At 51.2% G+C, this 17,379-nt stretch overlaps 1 protein-coding gene across 2 annotated transcripts in view; it reads right to left on the bottom strand.

The window, feature by feature from the left end:
- CHRDL2 (chordin like 2) overlaps positions 1–13,785 on the bottom strand; it is a 30,234-nt gene extending 16,449 nt beyond the window's left edge. The window contains exons 1-2 of one of the 2 annotated variants that reach the window (XM_082749680.1): positions 12,837–13,785; positions 1,121–1,329 (exon numbers count right to left, since the gene is read on the bottom strand). In XM_082749680.1, the coding sequence (XP_082605806.1) occupies positions 1,121–1,329; positions 12,837–12,918 (291 nt within the window). In that variant the 5' untranslated portion in view covers positions 12,919–13,785. The remainder of the gene's footprint in view (positions 1–1,120; positions 1,330–12,836) is intronic. The other variant, XM_082749681.1, reaches the window with a different exon arrangement.
- Between the last annotated feature and the right edge of the window lie 3,594 nt (positions 13,786–17,379).

The raw sequence follows: 17,379 nt of genomic DNA, 5'->3' as shown, positions 1-17,379 counted from the left end.
CACAGGAGAAGGAGTGGAGAATCTGTGGGACAGATCCCAGGAGGAATGCGACCCCAGTGATCAGAAGCAGGAGAGGGGCTGGTCCGCCCACCTCCATTTCCTAGTGTCTTCTCAGAAGCTCTTCTCTGCTCTCACTTTGAGGGTTGTCTTAACAATCTTAAGAGATCTCCTGCAGTCCTCTCTTGGCTTTGTGCAGGGAAAGACAGGCACCAAGGGGCTGGCTCCAGGTAGGTACCCTGTCCCTCCCTCCCCACCCCCAGTACCAGCATCCAGACAGAGAGAGCTGAGGATCTCACACCAGCCAGGTTGGGCCCCGGGCAGCTGGACTAGAGCTATGGGTGTTGCAAGCCCCCCAAATCACTCCCCCTCCATCCTTACTCCTCCACCCTCATACCTGGCCTGAGAATTCTGGACCACATGGGGGTCTTAGTTATTCTGCCTAGTTGGTAGTACAAGGCTCTATGGAGGGTGCTGGGATGGGATCATGGGGGGTGGGGGGGCTGAGGGGAGGTGAGCTAGAGGATCTGGTCTCTGTCCCAGTTCATTCAGCCTCTGGCAGCAAACTGGGCCTGAGTGAGCACCAAGGAAGGTCTGCCCTCAGGGACTCCATGTAGGAGGGTCGGTGACTGACAGGCACGGATAACTGTCATCCTCGGCCAATAGTGATCAGGAGGAAGGGACTGAGAAACTTCTGTGGCATCCCAGAAGAAGACACCCTTGCGGGTGAGGCATCAAATAAGGCTGTTGGTGGGGGTGACTTGCAGGTGAAGCCTTGAAGGACCAATATTCGAGCTAGTGGCCTTGGGAGGACACATCCTAAGGCCGGGCGCAAGAGAGGTGGCTGGAGAAAAGGGCACAAGGAAAGAGAGGTCAGGGCAGAGAGGCTCTTGTCCTGGGACACAGGTGAGGCCGGCAGCCGCAAAGGGGAAGGAAGGCTGGCTGAAAGGTGTAGGGCCCCAGCTCCCCAGCCAGGTCCCGCCACTGACACGCAGTGTGACTTACCTCTGGCAGGTGCACAGAAGCTCCCATGTATTGAGTACTTGCTGGTGAAGCGGCATGGCCCCCCTCCCTCTGGGCCGGCATACCCGTCACAGGGGGCCGAGGGGCCAGAGGAACTTACCTCAGAACAGGTACAGCGCAGGCAGTACATCAGGCCCTGTGGCTCCAGGTAGGGGTGCCAGCTCTCACCAGGGGCGTATCTTTTCCCATGGAAAAGGCAGAACATGTCTGGACCTGGCAGACCAACCCGTGCTTTGTCAGTCCCGGGAGGCTCCAGCCCAAAGACCCCGCTTCGTGCCTCCTTGTCTCTGGCTCTGGAAAGGCTGTCATCTGGACCAGATAGGCAAAAGAGAACCCACCAGACATGCTCTCCCAGTCAGGGGCCCAGAATAGCTGAGTCCATCAACTTGATTACACACTTGCTGTGTGACTTTGGGTATGTCACTGCCCCTTTCTGAACCTTAACACTTCTCTCATAGGGCAGTTAGGAAGGTCAAACTGTACTTACAGATTTAAATTGTGGTATAAATGTTATTAGATGAATGATCTAAGGCCCAGAGAGGGTAAATTACACCTTTAAGGTCACAAAGGAAGTCCGTCACTGAGCAGGATGGTAGCCCACGCCTCCTGAATCTCAGCTCAGTGCTCCTTCTGCCCTCATAATCACTTTGGCTTCCTCTCCCTTGGTCCCATGTTGCTTATTTATTTACTACATCTCTACGTGTGTGTGTGTGTGTGTGTGTGTGTGTGCGCACACGCACCCCTTCTCTCTGGGTCCTGTGACCCACCTTTTCAATAAAGCCCCTCACAGCAGCTTTCCTGTTTTTACAGTCTACTGTGTCCTTATTGACTGTGATGAAAGGGTTTGAATTGGGAAAACAAGGGCTGCCTAGGGCAAGGTTCTTAGAAAGCCGACTTTTAAATATCCTTAAAAAATAGTCATTGTTACTTCTATGACTGCATGTCAATTGGTTATTTTTGTGATCTGCATCTCAGTTGTTAGTCTGGGATTGCTTCCAAGGACGATTGAGGAAAGATTGTCTCATTAGGTTAGATACCTCTCCTGCAAGGCTGCTTTCCAGAAACCACCTCTCTCTAACTTCTCACAGCCCATCTGCCGTCCAGCACCCCCCCTTACCCATCAACACCCAGCCTGGCTCCAGGTCGGGCTTCCAGCCCCACGCCCCACCCTGCCACCCCTCCTCCTCACAGGTAGGGTGACTTTTACAAGCTGGAAGGGATGCTACCAGTGCTACAGGAAAACTCTCCATTACCTAAAGGATAATCTGAGCTCTTTTAGGGTGGAAGTGGGCTGCCCAGCTGGCCGAGAGTTTTGTGGAATTAAATGAGATCAAGGTATGGAAAAAGGAGCCAACATTTACTGACTCTCTTCCCTTTATATAAATTACTTAATTACTCCATTGACATTATTGTTTTGAGCATTAAATTGGATAATGCTTGTCAAGTGCCTACTTAGCCCAGTTCCTGACACTTGTTGAATGTTATTGTTATGACAATTGTGGTTTCAATGACCTGGCTAGATGGGTCATCTTGAATAGATGAGCCAGTCCCTCTCAGCTGGGTTATTGGGATTATTACCATCCTTATGAGAAAACCAGATGGAAAACTGAGGATGCAGAGCCTGAGTGACTTGCCTGGGCCAACCAGCTAGCGATTGGAACCCAGAACTCCACCCCCAGGCAGAACTCCTGCAGTTTACCTCCCTTCTTGGCTTTGCTCCTCATCCCAGGGCCCGGAGGCTCCTCTGTCTGCCTCAGAGACCACCATACCCTATTCCCTATTTTCTTTCCTCATCCCCTAGCAGTCTAGAATCTACAGTTTGCCTTTCTCACCTCCTCCTGCCCACTTTCTAGATCTTTCTCTTAGATCTTTTCTCTAAGTTTGAACTCATAGAGTCGCAGAGGGCTGAAAGCAGCACACTAGCTGGACAGCTGGGCAGGAATTCCCTCTCAAGGAGAGGAGCTCCAGGGCTAGTCCTAACCTTTAGAAAGCTTCCCTTGTAAGAAGCTGGAACTGGCCTGCCCCTGGCTCCTTGCACGGCTCCTCCTGCTCAGCCTCTTGGACTCCCAGAACAAAGATTTGAGGCCACAGTCATGATACCTCCAGAGTCTGTGCTTCTGTGGCCGCTGGGGACCCTAAGAGTGCATGGCTTAGCTTCCTCCCTGCCCCCTTCCCAGCTCCCCAAAGTAGAGGGGGGAATCAGACAGCAGATCCCTTTCCCAGCAAGGCCCCAGCAAGGCCCCGAGTGGGGCTGGCCGGCTGGCCCGTATCAAATGAGCTGTGTTTATCTCTCGGGCCTCCGCTGGCAGAGAGGGCGGGACACAGCCCCGGCTGGGGTGCTTGTCAGAGCCAGCCCAACTCTCCAAGGACTGAATAATGTCTTTCTTCCTCAGTCCCCTCCCCCCACCAGGGAGGGGCCGATTGCGACACTACTGCGCAGCTTTAGGTCTCAGCCTTGTTGCTGAAGAAACCCTCTCCCACCTTCCTTGGGGCAGCCCTGCAGCCTGGCTCCTGTGCCAGTTGGCACCCCACCCCCTCACTGCCTGCTCAGAGCATGGAGACAGAGAAAATGTCTCAGCCTGTGCCCAGGCCGCCCCACCAACAGACCTGGCAGCGGCTGAGAACATGGGGGACCTGGCAGGCCTGTCCTGCACCCCAGGAGGCTTCCTGTGGCCACAACCCCACCCCACCACACCCTCCAAGGTGAGAGGCATTGCCTGGAGCTCCCCCTTATACTAGTGAGGTGAGTGACCAAGTCCATGCCAAAGCCAGGCAGAGGGAAGAATGGCCAGGCCACAGCCACCTCCATCCCGGCAGTCCTGGCATTAGCTCTGATCCTTGCTAATGGCTGGTGGAAGGAGCTGTAGCTCCTTATGCCACAGATTCACTGTGTGACAATGAGGAAGATTCTTCCTTCTCTGAGCCTCAGTTTCTCCTCTGCAAATAAGGGGGAAGGTGAACTTTGATCTGCAAAGATTTCTGCCCAGGTACTGCTTATGAATGCATGATTTCACAGTTAAAGACCCCAAGGCTCTAGGTGTCAAAGATTCAAGATTTGAGAGTTCTGTGCTTCCAAGAGTCTGCGTTTCATGAGAACATGAAGCTTCTAGAATTGTAAAATTTTGTGGCTCTAAGATCTGATCATTTGAAGCTTCCATGGTGTAGGATGTATTGATGGTCTCATACACCCAGGTGCTCAGGGGTTCTGACATGGGCTAGAATAATATTCAGGGAGCTAGTGGGGCTGATCCTGGATAGCACAATGCAGGGGCCAAAGTTTGCTTCTCACATCCACTCCTTTCCTATCTATTCCTTTTGGTCTTCTGTGACCTTCCCATACCTACCTTAGCCTTGATCCTGACATGTTTCCCTCTCCATCCACCACCACGCGTCATCCCAGCCTCCCTCTGCCCAACTCAAGGGGGCACTAGGCCTTCTCTCAGGAATCTTTAGGAGTTAATGGCCCCCAGCAGTGATGTTTAATCCAGGAAAAAAAGACAGGAGTGGAGGAAGTTTTCATTTGAAAAGAACAATTGGCCCTCAACCAGGCTTGAGATAGAGAAAAATTAAAGTTGGACGGGTCTCATACCCTTCAAAACCCCTCCCTCAGTGACAGTGTGTGTATCGTCCAAAGACCCTGGCTTTGGAATCAGATAAGTGGGGGTTCAAATTAGATTTGGCCTTTTTGGGGGGGAGGGGCCGAGGAAAGGGAGAGAGAGTCTCTTAAGCAGGGTCCACACCCAGTGGGGAGCCCAACAAGGGCTCTGTCTCACAACCCTGAGATCGTGACCCTGAGATCATGACCCCGAGCTCATGACTGGAGTCCTGAAATCAAGAGTGAGACACTTAACCAACTGAGCCACCCAGATGCCCTGGATTTGGCTTTTATCTGCAGCCTGAGTTTAGACAAGTGACTTAATCACTCTAGGCCCCAGTTTCCATAGCTGTTAAATGGGATCTTACCGCTCAGGGTTATTGTAGAATTAGATCAGACAATATATGTAGTATGCCTGGTGCTTGACACATATTAGATGCTCAATTACATGGTAGGTCATAAACAAAAAGCAGATCTAGATGCTGACCCCATACCTCCCTAGCAGTCTCTTTCTCACAGTATTCCTTTTACTCCCACAACTCTGTGGGTAGCCCTCAGGCACCCATTAGGGCATGAACGTCATGGTACCTGCCACCGAGGTCAAACCTCCCAGGTATCATTTCCAACCTTACCAACCCTGTTCCCTATGGTTCCCCACCCTCTTCTAGCCACTCACAAGCCAGACTCCCCAATACCTACTCTGCTTACACAGACCTCAAGGCTGGGGTACAGAGATCAAACTGGTCAGGACAGGCAAGAGCCTGGAGATCAGTCCCCAGAGGGAGGGAGAGGCTCACGAGGGTCCTTGAGAGCCCAGAGGGCAAAAAAAAAAAAAGCCCTGGAAAAGTTTTAAACCTTTAAACCGGGGCATGCCTGTGGTCAGGTTTGCTCTTTACCATTATCACTGTGGCCATGGGAGTAGAGAATGGGTCAGAGGGGTTGGAGGGCAAAACTGGAGGTAGAGGCCAGGAGAAGCTGTTGCAGTTGCTGGTTTTGAGAGCATGCTGGCCTGGACCAAGACAGAAGCAGTGCCCATGGGCACAAGGGCAGATTTGGGGAATATCTGGGGAATACAGTGGGTGGGCTGTAGGGCAGGATGGATATGGGTGGGGAGGGAAAAGGAGTAGTCCATGGCAGGATTGCGGCTTCAGGCCTGAACAACAGGTGGACGTGGGGCACCTGACCCACGAAGTAGGGACTGTTATTATCATTCATTATGACTTCTTATTATTATTTGGAATAGCGATGTCACTGCCTGCTCTCCACTCAGTTAGTGAGCTTCAGTGTATCAGGTCTTCTGCCCAGTGGGCCGGGGGCATGAGTAGGCAAGACACAATCCCTGTCCTCGAGGAGCTCCCAGCCTAATGCAGAAGATGGATAGAGGAAATACATTTGACCCCAAACAACGTGGGTCTGAACTGTCCAGGTCCTCTTACTAGTGGATTTTTTACAGTACAGTATGTGTATTTTCTCTTCCTTATGATTTTCTTAGTAACGTTTTCTCTAGCTTCTTTGATTGTAAGTTTACGCTGTAGAATACATATAACATACAAGAGATGGATTCGTCGACTGTTTATGTTACTACTAAGGCTTCAAGTTAGAGTGGGCTATCTGCTATCTGTAAAGTGTTGGGGGAGCCAAAAGTTCTATGCAGATGTTTGACTGCCCCAACCCCCACCTTGTTCAGGGGTGAGCTGTGCCTACAGTGGGACAAGTTCTATGACAGTGGAAGCCCAGAGGCTTTTAGGGAAGGCATCCCTGAGAAGATGCCGGAGCTGGCTGTTGCAGGAGTTAACAAGGTGCGGACCAGACACAGGGGAAGGGCTGTCAGCCCACAGGTGGAGTGACCGTGATTCATGCGAGGAGCCCACCCACTACAGGTGGCTGACATGGGCTGGGGGCTAGCTTCCCTTCTTGCCTAAAGCATCCACTTGGATAGGCTGCAGCCAAAGCTCTTCCCTAGCTTTATACTGGTTGGACTGAAAGTGGTTGGATTTAGCTGATCTAATCTGAGAGGGCAGCAGTGTTTACTAGGCGTACTCTCCATGTTCTTGGGTCCCTCTAGCCCATCGTGAGCTGGTTCTTGTCTGCTTTTCCGACAGTGTTCACAGCGGTGGCCTCATGCTGAATTTCTCTTGCTGAATTTCTCACTCCTCCACCACCCCACTGGGCTCTTTCACACTCCCCCGTGCCTTCCCAGGCTGTTTCCTCCACTTGGAATGTGATTCTACATCTCTGTGTTGGGCTGCTCAGTCTTGTTCTATAAACGCCTGTCCAGATACCATCCTTCTCTGGGAAGCCGCCCCACCCTGCCAGGCCAGCAGCCAGTCCTTCCTCGGGGGTCCCACAGAACTGAGTTCAGCCCTCTCTGACAGCTCTTGCCACTGGATTAGAAGTACTGATCAACTGCATTCTTCTTTCTTACTAAACTGTGAACGTCTTGAGAACAGGGATTGTATCTCATGAATCTGTGTTATCTCTGAGGGCTCTGTACAGACCCCACACTGCGTTGGGTGCTCTACTAATGAGTGCATCATGAAAGCATGGAGTCGATGGAGAGGGAAGGTTCTGGAAAAAGAGGTGATTGATGGTCCTTAATCCTGGAAACCTCTTTTTCACAAAAAGAACACTTCATCCTCTGATAAGATAGCCAAATCCCTCTTAGCACTACGACCTTGCTACCTACCAGGAATTAACCTTTGACCTTCCCTTTCCAGGTCTCACCATCTGCCCTCTGAACTCACAAACCATACACCATGTACAAAAAGGTCAGGTGCCTGGGCAGGTAAGGGGATGAACAATTCCATGATCTTCATATGTAAGTAAAAAGTTCCAATCTGTCCCATCCAAGGCCATCCCATGTTCTGCCTTGAAACCCTCATTTATGCTAAAGGGCTCTGAGGGGATAGTTAGGAGTGGGTAACGTGATTGAGAATTCTTCCAACCGGAAGCAGAAAAGACACCCAGAAAGAAACTGGGATACAGGGGAAGCTGGAGGGGACCAGGGGGTGTGGGGTGTGAGAAAAGAGCCCCGGGACTGTGGCTGGCTTGTCCCCAGCCAGCAAGGACCGGAGCGAGCCAGCTATGCAGGAACTTGAGAACGTTCCCATCTTTCCCTTGCATCCACACAACCATACTTTATTTATTTATAGTTCCCTCTCACACAAACAAACTTGCTTCCCTCTCAGACATAAGCTTTGCTCTGGGCTCTGGCACTCAGTGGGGAAGGGAATCAGAAGTGAAACCTCAGGTCTTCAGCGGCGAAGCTGGGCGACCAAGGGAAAAAGCCTTCACTTCTCTGAACCTGACTCCTCTTCTCTGGCACATGACAGATGTTCAGGAGCACAGCAGTACCTCAAAGGAGAGCACTTTCAAACCAGGAAAGGCAGCTCTGTTACTGGCAAGGGTCGGGGGGTGGGGGGAGGACAGAGACGAGACTATTTACATTCTTTTATGCCTTGGACACATGCATTTAGATTCAGAGTATCTTAGAAAGTTAGGGACTGAGAGATGATGTCCAATCCTTTATTTTACAGATGTGGAAACAGTCCTAGAAAAGGGTCAGGAGTCGCCTAAGACATTGATTTATGCCAGCACAAACTCCAATGGCAGTCTTTGGATCTTTGGGGGGCTGCTTATGGGATTATCTTTTCCCTAAAGGGGCAGGACTGGAAGAAAAGCCTTTAAATTGCAAACGGAAGGATCCAGGTGAGCCCTAAGGAAGAATCCTGACTATAAGAATGGGTATCAGAAGAGACTGGAACGGCCTTCCCTGGTATGAGATAGGATCCTGTCTAGGGGCTTGTCTGAAATGATCTCGGCACTGCACCTCCCAGGGGCACTGCGCTCACGCCAGTCCTTCTCTTTGGGAGTCCAAAGGATTCAGGATCTCTCTCCCAGAGGCCGGCGCCGTGGCTAGTGGCTGGGGGAACTTGAGAGGGCAGTCCTGGAACAGGTGCAACGGCTGGAACAACTGTGCAGCTGTTGCCGGGCTCCAGCTCGGCGAGTGAGTGAGACAGAGACCTCTACTGGTGGGAGAGAGGAGGTGCAGAACCACCTAGACCCACCCAGGGAGGGGCCTGCCTGGAGCCAGATGCCAAGACTTTACCCAGGTGCCCCCCTACCCACCATGTACATCTGGACAGGTAGATGCGGACGCAACTAAGCTGAACCCCACTGGGCTCTTTCGCACTCCCGTGCCTTCCCAGGCTGTTTCCTCCACTTGGAATGTGATTCTCCATCTCTGTGTTGGGCCGCTCAGTCTCGTTCTATAAATGCCTGTCCAGATACCACCCTTCTCTGGGAAGCCGCCCCACCCTGCCAGGCCAGCAGCCAGTCCTTCCTCGGGGGTCCCACAGAACTGAGTTCAACCCTCTCTGACAGCTCTTGCCACTGGATTAGAAGTACTGATCAACTGCATTCTTCTTTCTTACTAAACTGTGAACATCTTGAGAACAGGGATTGTATCTCATGAATCTGTGTTATCTCTGAGGGCTCTGTATAGACCCCACACAGCGTTGGGTGCTTGACTAATGAGTGCAAGGGTCCCTACTGGTGGGTCTCCCTCCACACTCACTATTCTAGGCCTTCTAGGTATGCTCTCTGGTGTCTGAGGAGAGGAGGACAAGGCTCTAGATCAAAACGCCCCCAAATTCCTTTTCCAAAGTCCATAGCAGACTCAGAATCAAGGCAACAGCATCTCTGGATCTTAGAGTCTTAGAAGCACAAGATGTTAAAGCCAGACCAGTCCTCAACAGTGATCTGTTTGGGTCAACCAGCTCTATTAACAGCTGGGAAAACTGAGAGGCAGAGCATGACAACTTGTCTGGTGTCACAGTTGGAATGAGTAGCAGAGCCAGACTGAAGCCCGGACCTTCTGATTCCAGTTTGTCCACCATCTGTGCCACCTCACACAATGGGAGTTCCCTTCCTGCCCCATCTCTACTTCTGCAGTCTGGCATCCTGTCACCTGAGGACAGAATCTTCGATTCCTACCATACACATGATCCTTGGAGAGAACAGAGAGATTGATGTTTTTACTTGATAACTGTCTCCTGAAAGCAGGAACGGACAACCAGAGGGAAGAGAAAGCTGAAGCATGTCGGACACTTTAAGGATGGGGGTGGGAGGGACCAATTAGTAAGGGAAGCGCGCAATAGAGAGGCACTGACATAGGGGCAGAGCACTGGAGAGGGAGTCAAGATACTCCGCAGGTTCTCATTCCAGAGGGATGGGTGCCCAGACTGATGAACATCACGCATGTCCGTGGCTCCGCCTGGGGCTGGGATCAGTATCAGTCAGTGACCAGGTCATGGACCTGGAATCAGGGTTGGATCTATGGTCAGAGTTTTGAGGATCGGGACTCAGTCTATGGCCAGAGTTGAGACTCCGTCCAGGTTGAACTCAGTCTGTGGCTGGAAACGGAGACAAGGACAGAATAACCTTTGCTGGAACAGCTTCTCGCTGTAACCGAGGAGCAGACGGCTCTGTGTGCTCGCAGGCCTTCAAATCCTGCAGGGCTGAGCCCTCGGGAGTCTGACAAGATATAGACCTGCGAACTCCCATCTGGGGGCACCACTTCTGAAAGCACCTGAGGTTTCACCAGGAGATTTCTTAGGCAAGACAGGCCTGGGATCTTACTTGAACTAAGACAAGGACCTTCCTAAGAGACCCCCAAATAGGACCCTGGCAAGTGATGCTAGAATAGGGTTGTTCCTAGATTCATGGAGAGTTAGCACTAGACAAAGTGAAGCTCAGAGAGGGAAGTGATTTGTCCCAGTGGGCACAACCAGTAAGTGACATATCTCTTGATTCTTTTCATTAATAAATCTGCAGTATGAACTTGGGCAAGTCTCTCCCACTTCCTGGGCTTGAGTTTAACTCTAAGGATAGCAAAATTGCAGGTAGAAGCAGATGATTTTCAAAGGCTCTTTCAGCACGGACATCCCAGAATCTGAACACGCCCCTCTGAATGCCAGTCCACCTCCCCTTAATCCAAGTCTGCTCTGAGTTGTTTTCTCACGTGTGTGGAGCTAAGCTCCAGGCTGGAGGGGAGATAGAATTCTGGCAGCACCTGGTGAAAGGTGGCCTGAAGGCCAGTGGAGGCGCGGAGGAAGGAGATGGAAGGGGCGTGAGTGGTCAGGGAGAGTTAGCTGGAAGAAGTGTGACCCAGCAGGGTGATGAAGGGCTGGCAAGATGTGGGAGGTTGACAAGACGGGTGTAGGTAGGACATCAGCAATCATGCACAATGATCTGATTCTGGGACATCTTTCACAGATGCAGCCAGGGCAACAATGCCTGGAGAAAAGCCTTGGGGGCTAAGAAGGCTGTGCCAAGAGGAAGGGAGGCAGGTGTGGAGGGCATTCTGTGGTAAGTCCCTTTCAAGAAACAACGGGTAAGTGTTAGAAGGAAACCTTCAGGGCCCAAGGAAGGGGAGGAGACATTTACTGAGTACTAGGCATTGTGCTGGCTAATTTAACACAGTCACCTCCTTGAATCCTCCCAAGAACCCTTTGGGTTCCAGGTGCATCTGTGTCTCAGATGAAGAAATTGAGGCTCAGAGAAGTTGTGATGTATGAAAAGTCACACAGCTGCTGAGGGCCAGAGGCAGGACTTGAACCCAACACTGAGTTCTTTCCATTACTCGTTACTAAGGACTTCTATGAGTCTCATGCTGCTGGCAGCCCAGAGACGACCAGACACGCAGCCTGCCCTCACAAGCAGAGACAGGAATGAAACAGAATCCAGCCCCGCCAGCTCCAGAAAGTCACGTGCAAAAGAAAGGCAGCAAAAGAAAGGGGGAGGTGGGCTGTGGAGAGGACAGAGCGCTAGGCTGGAACTTGGGAAACCAGGGTCTTCATCCCAGGCCCCGTGCTGTGTAACCTAGAGCAGACCCCTACCCCTCCTTGTCCTCCGTTTCTTTATCAGGTATTTTAAGATTTGAACTTAGCTCCTTCCTTCTCATTAAGTGAGTTTTTGGTTTTGTTTTCCATCCTCACAGCATTCCAAGAGACTGGGGATGGGGAGGGCATCCACCAGCCTTTTGCAGGGGCGGGGGAAACTGAGGTTCAGAGAGATGATTTAAACTGTTTGAGGTTACAGGGCATCTAAGTGGAGGAGTGTGAATTAGGAGACTGGTATTTGTAATGACACTACCATGAACCAGCTAGTTGCTGGTGCTAGTTGCTTGACTTATTTTCTCCAATTTAATTCTTACAACAGTCCTGGGATTTTAACTCCCATTTTAAAGATTAGGAAACTGAGGCTTAGAGAGGTACCCTGCACTTGCTGGTGGTATTACAAAGATGAGGGATAGGGCGACTGGGTGGCTCAGTGGGTTAAGCATCTGCTTTCGGCTCAGGTCATGATCTCAGGGTCCTGGGATGGAGCCCTGCATCAGGCTCTCTGCTCAGCAGGGAGCCTGCATTCCCCCCTCCTCTCTGCCTGCCTCTGCCTACTTGTGCTCCCTCTCTGTCAAATACATAAATAAGATCTTAAAAAAAAAAATTTAAAAGATCAGGGATTGTGAAGACTGGTCTATCTCCCTGTGCCTTTGTTGCCTCCCGGAGTCTTACAACTCCAAATCAGGGTTCCTTCCGGATGCTGAGGGGCAGGGGGAAAAAGCAGAAGATTTGGAATTGGAGAGCTCAGGCTTTGGATGGCTTACTGGCTCTGAAAACTTCAGCAAGTTTCTTCTATCAACCTGTTTTCTCATCTGTAAAATGCAAATGACAGTACCCACCTCATGGGAGTGTTTCAAGGATCACAGGGGGTAACAGAATGAGGTTATCTAGTTAACTCTTCTGTCTTTCCATGGGCTTCTTTTGAAAGCAGTAGTCTACATCTCCATCACTTCCATCACACCCGTGTAGGCAGACATGCCCAGCTCTCTCTTGAGAATGTGAAGCACCACCAGCAGCCAACACACACACACACCCAGTGTCCTGTCCTCTCTCCCACCGCCCTCAGTACCCCCATGCTCAGGTCCAGGGCAGCAGTCCCCCACTCTGAGTTTTGCCAAGCCCCCCCCCCCAGTCCCCCCAGTATCCCACACTCATCAGCCCATACTGGTCGGCAGAGGAGTCGCCACTCTCCCCACACAGGTGCTGCCCGCATGGCTATCAGAACAGTTTCGGGTCTCCAGTCCTGGCACTTTCCCCGCACATCCCAGGGGCTCAAATCCCTCCTCTGCCTACCCAGCCCCACCACCACCCCTACTTACGAGCTCGAGCGTGGGAGTCCAAGGGGAACCAGAGTAGCGCGAGTCCCAGCAAGGAGGAGAGGACCCTTATTTCGGGAACCATCCTTCCTTCTCCCAGGGCCAGGCCGCCAGGCACTGAGCCAGGAGGGGCGTTGGGAGAAAGTGAGATGAAGACACTGAGGCACTGGGGCACAAAGCAGCCCGCAGACCCAGGGAGGGCTGCCTCTATACTGGAGAGTCAGAGAAGGGTGGAGTAGGTGGTGAGGACAGAAAGGGAGGTCCAAGGTGGGAATAAGAGGAAGGTGGAAAGAGAACAAGGGAAGAGGAGAGAGAGAGATGGAGAGATGGAGGAAGGTGCGGCAAGAAGGGAAAACAATAAAAGCAAAGAAGGTGAGATGGAGGGGAGGTGGAGAAAGACGGGGAGGACAGGGGTCTGCAGAGCGCGCAGCTTTGGGCGAGGCGCGCGGGACCAGCGGGCGGATCCGGGCGCGCCGGCTACAAGCGCCCGGCGCCCTCTGCTCGGTGGGCTCGGGGTAAGGCTGCGGGGTTCTGGGGCCCGGCTGGGCGGCGGTACCGGCGGCGGCGACGGCGCGGCGGCCGCGGGGGCTGGCTGAGCACGGGCCGGCTGTGCACGCCAAGGGCGCCAGGCGCCGCGCTCGGGCGCATTTGTACTTTGCCGCGGGAAGCAGGCAGCCCCGGCCTGGCGCTGGCCTAGCACTGGCGCCTCCTCTGGGGCACCGCGGGCTCGGTGGATTGGCCACCCGAGAATCAGGCCCACTTTTCCCCTCCTCTCTCGTGCGGGTCTCCGGGACGCACGCTCCAGGCGCGGCGCCGAGAGGAGGCGAGAGGGCTGGGGAGGGGGAAGGGGACACCCGGACCACGGGCTTTAACCCCTGACTCTCCGCGGCGCCCAGGGCGCAGGAGGGCGCAACCCAGTTAGGCTTCAGGTGGAACTTTCGGGTGGGGAAGGATGAGGTGTCGTGGTGGGAGAGGGGAATCGGGCTGCGGGAACCGCAAGGCGCTCAGGGCTGGGCGGTGCGTGCACATAACTGGGGATGAAATCAGGACACTTGCCATTCTTAACTCTGTGGTCTTGGACATGCCACCTTGGAATCTAAAATGGGGATCTTAATACGTTCCACATTTTTTCCGAAGATGAAATGAGATAATGAACGTCAAAGTACTCGCATCTCAAGAAAGAGGGGGTCATAATTTCAGGCAGCTGGAATGACCTTACCAGTTCCCCTTGATACCCTTTAATGCGCTCCGTGCCTACGATGAAATCCAGTCCAGCGGGATTCTTGGCCCTTCCTCTGGAAGTCTTCCTCTGCTATTCCCCCTCTCACTCCTGAAGCAGGATATGATCTCTCCTTGGTCTCTGCATGTAAGGTCTGCACCTCCCTGAGAGCGATGGCCAAGTTCAGTCCTCTCCCCTGAGAGTTGCTTGTCAAAGTGTCATCACCAGGTGAGCTCCCTGTGGTACAGCCCCACAACCCCATGATTAGTGCTCTATTCCTTGTGTTGAATGAGTGCATGAATTAGTAGGACTCCTGAGCCTTCCTGATAAGAAACACCCAGGCTCTGAAGTCAAAACGGCAGGGTCCTTCTCTCAGCTCTCTCCCTAACTTGCTGGGCCATTTTGATTAAGTTCATCCATCTGGCTTTGGACCTCACCTTCCTGCCCAGCTTCTCTTGCAGGGGAGGGGAGAGGATGAGAAGAAGAGGTACGATGGGATACTGAGCCACATGCCCTCCCCCCATCCTTTCCAGCTTCTCACACTTCTGGCTGGCTGGTTGTAAAGATATCTTCTTACAATAAGGCTGGGCTTGCCACTCCCCTGTGCTGCCAGGCTAGCCCCCCCAGAACAAAGGGCACTGGGAAGAACCAGGGGTCCCCAGAGATGGAGCTTCCCCAGGGCTCTCAGAATCAGGGACAACCATGATCTACCCCCAGGGGCCCTCCAGACTTAATTTCTCCCACTTCAATCTGGCCAGTCTCTTTGTCTTTCCTGAGTATACTTGATTCTAACCAATAATGACAGCTATAAGGAAGCATGTCATCATGCTTCCCTTTTTTGCCTTGGATTTCAGGGAGCTCTGACTTGAGTGTAAGGCTTCATTGCAGAGATAATCTTATCCCAAGGATCTGGGACAGAGATCTTTCCTTTCTCCATCTTTGGTTTAAGTCTTCTGTTCACATATATTCATGTCTTAGATGGGCGAGGTGAATTAAGATTGGCCTGTCCTATGTCCTGGCCGTTCTACATAAGGAAATATGTCTACCCTGAAACCCAGACACACCTCAGTCCTTCTCTCCATCCTCACTGCTGTCATAGTTGGGGCCATTGTCATCCCTTACCTGGGCTTTGCCAGCAGCTTCTAAGCGAGGCTTCCACTAAACTGAATCCCTCCAATGTATTTTCCTCACATGTGCCCTAAGAATTCTGCTGAATGTTTCTACTGACAAATCTGATCACATCACTTTCTCCTTAAAATCCATCATTGGAGGGGCCCCTGGGAGGCTCAGTTGGTTAAGCAATAGACTTTTGGTTTCGGTTCAGGTCATGATCTCGGGGTCTTGAGATCTAGCCCCGTGTAGTGTCCGGCTCCGTGCTCAGTAGGGAGTCGGCTTCTCTTCCTCTCCCTCTGCCCCCATTCTTGCTCTTGTGTGTGCAAGCATAAGCACTCTCTCAAATAAATAAATATCTTTTAAAAAATCCATTATTGGAAGCAAATAAATACATAAATCACATTAAATGCGATGTGGTATCCTAGACCAGATTCTGGGACAAAAAGGACATTAGCGGAAAAACTGGTGAACCAAGTCTATAGTTTAGTTGATAGTTATGTACCAATCTTGGTTTCTTCGTCTGGGAAGAGGTTCCTTGGTTATGTAAGATGTTAGCATTGGGGAAAGCAGGGTGGAGGATACAGGCTTCTTAGATAAGAACTCAGTACTCTGTCACTTTTCTATCAATCTAAAAGATTTCCAAAATGGAAAAAAAAAAACCCAAAAAGTTTATTGAATAAATAACAGAAAAAAAGATAGGCTTCCTATCATTTACAAACTAAAATCCCAAATTGGTAGCATTGGATTCAAGGCTGCACATTTTGCTTCCTACTTCTCAGTCCCATCCTCCCTGCACTCCACTCGCTCACTTTCCCAAACCGTCTGTGCATTTTTGCACCTTCATATGTTTGTATGTGTTTTCCTTCTGCCTGCACCATCTCCTTCCTCCTCTAGCTAGTGAATTCCTTTTAACTCTTCAAAAGTCAGCTCTGAGTGATTTTCTCTCTGAGGCCTTCCCAGAGTCCCTCGAATCAAAACAGATTTTTTGTCTTTGTGTTTCCCAGAGCACTTTGTATAGCAACTACTGGGGTGTAAATATGTATTTGCATTTTGGAGTAAATATTTCTTTTGTGTTTCTACTCAGTACTGTGGGGAGCAGGGTCTTTTTTCCCTTCATATCTGTACTTCTAGCACTTAGCAAGGTCCCTGACACACAAAGAAATAATTGCTTCATGAATGAGTAGAGACCTCAGTGGTTTGAAAAGATATTATTCTTCAATGGGGGAGCCTTCCAAGTGCCTACTGCTGTCGGTTTTAATCAATGATTGACATAAGAAACAAGCCCTTGAGGGAAATCTCTGCATCTTCTGTGGAATTGTTGTTGAAATGGTTGTTCATTAAGATGGTTGTCCTTTTATTTTATTTTATTTTTTTGAAGATTTGTATCTATATATTTGACAGACAGAGATCACAAGTAGGCAGAGAGGCAGACAGAGGTGGGGGGAGGCAGGCTCCTCACTGAGCAGAGAGCCCGACGAGGGGCTTGATCCCACGACCCTGGGACCATGACCTGAGCCAAAGGCAGAGAGGATTTAACCCACTGAGCCACACAAATACTCCAAGATGGTTGTCCTTTTAGAAAGGAGACTTGATAGATTCTTCCAAAATCTAATAAAAAAAAAAGGTATCTACCCATAATAATTTGTTGCACCAAGTTTGGTACCTGTTATTTCCCTCTTAGGAACTTGCTCGTTGCCTGCCAAGGCAGCCAGCCAATTGCATTATTGGACATCTCTTTTACAAAGTTCTTTAACTGATTATCTGATTCTCTGTGACTCCCCACATCGCACCCATCTCCCCCCACCCCCCCAGGACTGGGCAGAACGAGCCAACTCTTTTTGTCTCTTCAGAGCTCTGCAGAGACTTGAGACAGAGAAACCCTCTTCCATACTCGCATCCTTACCTGTTCCAGCCCCTGGACTCCTCGCACCACATTAAACTTTGTCTTTCTTCAAATGCACTGAGCTCTTTGGCCCTCTTGCCCCCATACTTCCGCATGTACTTCACTAATGCCCCCCCTCGACCCACTCTTATCTGGCAGCTTTTTTTTCCCAGGATCAAAATCGTTACCTCCTTCATTCATCCAGCCCTGTGCCAGGCACTGTGCTAGGTGCGAGGGACACAGTAGAGAACAAGACAGACACTGGTGCTTGTGGGCCAAGTTCTTACTGAAGTCTCTTTTGTGGTGTCTGAGTTAGCTGTCTCCTCCATGCT

This window comes from Mustela nivalis, assembly GCF_964662115.1.
Source record: "Mustela nivalis genome assembly, chromosome: 9".
NCBI lineage: Eukaryota > Metazoa > Chordata > Mammalia > Carnivora > Mustelidae > Mustela > Mustela nivalis.
Note: the sequence above shows the minus strand (reverse complement) of the source record. Positions and strands in the feature narration are given on the sequence as shown.